This window comes from Sphaeroforma arctica (assembly GCF_001186125.1).
Source record: "Sphaeroforma arctica JP610 unplaced genomic scaffold supercont1.1, whole genome shotgun sequence".
NCBI lineage: Eukaryota > Ichthyosporea > Ichthyophonida > Sphaeroforma > Sphaeroforma arctica.
In genome coordinates, this window is record NW_014040557.1 from 9523 (window position 1) to 14869 (window position 5347).

Here is a 5347-nt window from a genome sequence, read left to right on the forward strand (position 1 = left end):
CATAATATATATAAATGTATATGTATATATATATATATATGTATGTATATATATATCTAATATGTATACGTATATATGTATATATGTATACATACACATATATATCTATATATATATATATCTATATATATATATATGTATCTATATATATATGCATATAGATATATATATATATATATATATATATATATTATATATATTCGTGTGTGTTGTTTGTGAATGTTCTACTTAAATAGATGTCAGCACACTGTCAGGCGAATGAGCTGATTGAAACTACTGTGCCTACTGGATACACAATTTCAATGTATCATTCGCCTCTGCGAGACAATTTGGATTGCATGAGATTCTAGTAGATAGAGCAGGATCGTTTAAAACAACCCGGTCCACCGATACACAGCAGAGCGTTGATATCATATCAATATTACATAAGTTTAGAGCGACATTGCCGCAACCAGGCGAATTGCTAGAAAATTTGAAACGATGTACTCTTATCTTCCCAGAATACAACAGCATAATAAGTTCAATCACTATTTGTGCAATTCAACTTTGTACCCAATATTTATAAAAAGCCTACTTGCCCTTGCAACCGGTGGTAGTATGAATATGACGATGCGACATGGTTGTATATACAAATGGCTCTATGCCATGTATAAGGCGTTTACATGGCTGGATGACTCTTGTCAGCGCGTGCCCGCATTGTGAATAGAATTTTGTCTAGCATGTGTGGTTGCTTCCTCATGAGGGTTCACATCTGATTAGAGCGAGGTACAACAGCACATGTGACCGCTTGTGTATTTTTATGCTAAAACTCTTATTCAGCTGCTTAATTGTCGTGATGATACGAATTCATAAACATGTATGTACGCATTGAAAAATATACATGCCCTTATAGCTGTTTTGGTTTACCCCAATATAAATCCTCATTGTTAGCATACCAATAATCACGTTGTCCTAATACATTGTTTTTTAGTCCGGTATCACCCATGGTACCGCTCGCGATTCTAGGCTTGACAAGATATACTATGACCACGTTGTTCGTCGTCAGTACGGCTTCAGCATGTGATCTCTGAACGATTTATGTGCGATGGCAGACGGTATACTTGTACGTGGCATACATTTTACTAGTACGTTGCTGCTAAGACTTCCTCAGTGACGGATCTCTGAACTGTGAATGGTGTATGAGCGATGACAGACAGTATACTAGTACGTCACTGCATTCAATTCATCAGTGAAGGGGCTGTGATTTATGAATGTAGTATGAGCGATGATAGACAGTTTATTAGTACGTTGTTACTAAGACTTCATCATTGATGGCGCTCTGAACTGTGAATGGTGTATGAGCGATGTCAGACATTACACTAATACGTGGCTACTACGAATTTATCAGTGAGGGGACAGTGATATGTGAATAGTGCATGAGCGATGATAGACAGTGTACTAGTACGTGGCTTTAGCATCGCCTTGGGCAACTAATTTACATTGAAATATGGATTGACAAGTGACCGTATTGTATGGTATTGTGTGTATATATGGTATTTTCAGTGTTTATGTTTTGTCTGCGACATCAACGGTAAATGTAATTTTGTGTACTAATTGAGACTACGGCGTCATTCGTAAATATTGTAGCGAATACAGCGATTGTGATTGATAGATTGTTTTCACGTGCTTGATACAGTCTGAATCGCTCGTATCGAGATCGTACTAAAGTATATATGACCTAAAGACAAATTCGTTCTGAGAGGATTGTCATTTATTTTCATTTTCCTTTTGTTTAACTATGTTCTACTTACTATGTTCGCATGCAGTCATCTCGCAGCCTATTGGATCTATCCTTTAGAACAGAGAGAATGCCCCAGGCCCTGATATTGGTAATGGTGGGTGAAAATTATGAGTGCCTGTATTTGCGAGCAATGACTCAGTCACGTGTTATCCATGCCACCACAGAATCACATGTCACCACATCACATACTGTTGCATCTCAAATTGGTGAAGGAAGCATTATCGGCGTTCGTGTACCCTTGTAAATTCGATACTTCATCTATAAAACTCAGGGCAATCACACACAAATACACCCAAGTGTGTTCAAACTTACAAGTACAGCCAGTCTTGTATATTGACCACGAGCATACTATTACATACCAGGTACCATGTCGAAGAACGTCGCCCTGCCCTTCACCTCTGGGAACTCCTGATAGTATGCATCAGCCCACGCCTTTGTGAATTTCTCTTCCTCTGACTTCTTCACCAGAGCCCAAACACTTCCACCGAAACCAGCCCCGAATGCACTGGATGCTGATGGAATAGAGTTGCACAAAATTAGTTTAAATCGAGATATATACGTCTATCGTATATATGCATACGAATATGTATATCGGTATTCAGGTACTCTGGGTCAACGGTAATTCATCAAGGGATTTTTAGCAAGATTTGAGAAACATCACATTATGAATTCCACACATAATCTCTCAGCAATACATAAATCACACACATAACCTCTCAGCGACACATTACACCTACCTAAAGCACCGTTTTCTCGAGCCAACTTAGGCAAAGCTCGCGTCTCCGGTACAAGGTTCATCAGGCCCGTATCAGTGAGTTGCTGTGACTTATCAGTAAGCTCTGCCAGCCTCGTGTAGTCAGCTTCTGCGAACGCCTTAGCCACTCCCGGAACGATAACTTCGTTTTCTTCGTAGAACTGGTCGAACCTTCTAGTGAGTGCTCCGGCAGGGTACTTGCGGTCTGCGTCTTCTGGATAATGTTTGCCATCGTCAAATTTGGCGATTTGGTCCAGAATTGATTCCTGAACGGGACAGTAAATCACGGATGAGTGAGGTGCATGGCAATGATTGCCTTCGAAGAGACCCATGATACATCCCAATCTACTAAACTACCATTTGATCGTACAGGAAGCAGCAAAACGTGCCAGAAACCATACTCCTTTCAGAACACGGTCATGAAAGATCTAGATTCAACCATAAGGCCGAAGGCGAATTCGAGGTGATATTGCTTACCTTGACGCCTGTACTGCCGCCCTCCTTTGTGTGGACAATGACTTCTTTGTAGTTTGCTGCAGATTTGCCGGTCGCCTTGCTCCAGGCCTTTGCTCCATCCCGCGCCAGAAAGGCGGCATTGTTGTAATCACCCATCTTCGCTCCCGTCTTCTCGGCTATACAGCCACTCACACAAATCACAAAGGTCACCTCCTCAGGGAAACTAAACGCCCCCTCATGCGCCGTGGGGCAGTAACTGAACATGTTCAGCTGTGTGAATGGAAGTGTGGTGCGATGAGTTACTAGATGGTCCTTTTGGTACAAGTTGTTATGCTGTAGGAATAAGTTCCAGTCACATAGTAGCACTGCTAAGCAGGCGAGGCAGACAAACGTTGTAAAATTCGCAGAGAGTAAAATCGGCCACCACGTATATGTACGCAAGAACACACTTTTCATAAACATATCACAGTGGAAAGAAACAACAAGGGTGCTTTTCATGTAACTACTATCCACTGGCATGCCTGTCTGTCAGTCTGACACCATACCTTCATCGCCTGTCCACTCATGATACCTGTGTGGTCCTCACTGCCTCCGAATGTTCCCACACCCTTATCTCCGGCTAGCTCGTTACAGTTCTGTCCATTTTCAATGAACCCCAAGTACGAGTACAGCTCCTCTGTGGTTGGTAGGTGCTTCTTGAAGGTCTCATTCTCCTCAATGTTATTTCTTGCGGAGAGTGTCATGAACATGTAGCAGATCACCGCTGACGAGGTGCTCATACCGGAAGCCTCCGGAAGATCGCAGCCGATAGCGATTTCTATTCCCTATGATGTGAAGCGAGTGTCAGAGGGTGTGCATGTGAGTGTGGGTGCGATGCACTGAGAAATATCATGCCCAAATAATATGTAAATAGTGCGCGCACGAACAAGTGAGTGTATATTTGTTTTTTTGGCGCGGGGACAACGGAAAGGTAGGTATGGGCTGTATGGAATAAGGAGGGGTCGTGATTAAGGACAAAGCTTAGTGCTATATGCCAGCGACCCTAAAATTTGCAACACGTATCCGAGTGCGCAGCTGAACGAATGGAAATCTTGCTGTCAGTGTAAAGTACATAATTATTACAGAACTAACGACAAACAACAAACCTTATTGATACCAAAGTTGCGAACCATTCGGCGGACTGTGGTGGCTGGATAGTTGACCCAGGACTCCCCCTCAGCTGGATCAAGGTCTCTGTGCATGCGCACCTCGGCTACCTTCTTCTCACCGCTGGCAAATGTGGTGATGATCTTTACAATATCGTCATCACGGTCTCGGGTAACCACGGCGAACCCCTTGGATACGGCTGCTAAGAGCGATCGGCCTCCACAGTAGTCTGCAGATATCATGGTTGTTGGTTTAGTTAATAGTCTCGGTTACTACATGGTCTGCCATTGCACTTGTGTCTAGCAGAGACAAACCCTAAGACGTGGAACCAGCCACCTTTTTGCACAAATTGTATGAGGTTCTATGCGAGTCTGCATTGTCAGGCAGCACGGGCCCCGAACATTGATTAAGTGTAAATTGAACTCACCAAAGTACAGATGTCTGTAACACCCTAACACACCCTTGACGCAATACTCAATAAATACTGAGAAACCCTTTGTGCGCCGTGTACACTACTTGGCGAGTAATCCATCACAGAACACTCAAATACACAACGACGTGTTTACGTGGTTACATGGAACAGGATAGGTTGAACCCCAAACAGACTACCTTAAAATGCATGAATAACGAGTGGTCCCCCAGTGTCGCTAACAAATTAAAATATCAGTCAAAATTCTGTACCTGTGTGTTTGCCGACGACCTCAATTCGTCCGGGTACCCAGTAGGCATTCACTTCACAGTCCTCAGAAGCGCCATCCTAGAGATGAGTGAAGTCAATTTTAGATATCTTACTTACAATTAAAAACTACCATCTTCTGCCTAATTAGACCATAGATTCTACGTAAACCGATAAAAACATCTGTAGTTGAGCAGGTACAGATATCTAGAAATTTGAAACTCCAAACTGTAACGCATGCGCATACCTCTTGCAGTAGCGTAGCAGCTTTTTTGAACAGCGGTGCTTTGTCCTGGGCAGCGCCAGAGGTCATTCCACCCTTGACGAGTTGTTCTGTGATCGATGTCAAGACATTCTTCAATGAAGTAGGCATATTGATGGTTCTGAAATCTGTGTGTCGAATGTGTAGTGTGAGTTATTGTAATTGATATGGGTATTGTTGCTTGAATTTCACATGTAGTAAGTTCGTTCTGGTATTTATACTATTTTTAAACTCGTTTAAGGTTAGTTTGTAGTGTGTGGACTGCTTTCTTTA

At 42.4% G+C, this 5347-nt stretch overlaps 1 protein-coding gene across 2 annotated transcripts; it reads right to left on the reverse strand.

The window, feature by feature from the left end:
* Positions 1-1731: 1731 nt before the first annotated feature.
* On the reverse strand, positions 1732-5347 carry SARC_00002. 2 transcript variants are annotated; one of them, XM_014306294.1, is made up of 8 exons: positions 5060-5347; positions 4818-4893; positions 4136-4365; positions 3536-3814; positions 3012-3260; positions 2518-2800; positions 2140-2292; positions 1732-1859 (listed from the first exon to the last, which is right to left on the reverse strand). In XM_014306294.1, exons 1-8 carry the CDS (start codon positions 5183-5185, stop codon positions 1834-1836), a joined length of 1422 nt encoding a protein of 473 aa, XP_014161769.1. In that variant the 5' UTR covers positions 5186-5347; the 3' UTR covers positions 1732-1833. The 2 variants fall into 2 exon arrangements, with proteins under 2 accessions (XP_014161769.1, XP_014161770.1); XM_014306295.1 differs by lacking the exon at positions 1732-1859 and having other exon boundaries at positions 2072-2292.

Bases quoted from the DNA above. Each gene is read 5' to 3' on its own strand.
- SARC_00002 (XM_014306294.1), bottom strand. From the start codon at position 5,185: ATGCCTACTTCATTGAAGAATGTCTTGACATCGATCACAGAACAACTC. The intron at 4,366-4,817 runs GTACAGAATTTT...TGATATCTGCAG, and splicing joins GGTCGTCGGCAAACACACAG to ACTACTGTGGAGGCCGATCG. The intron at 2,293-2,517 runs GTAGGTGTAATG...CTATTCCATCAG, and splicing joins TCGAGAAAACGGTGCTTTAG to CATCCAGTGCATTCGGGGCT.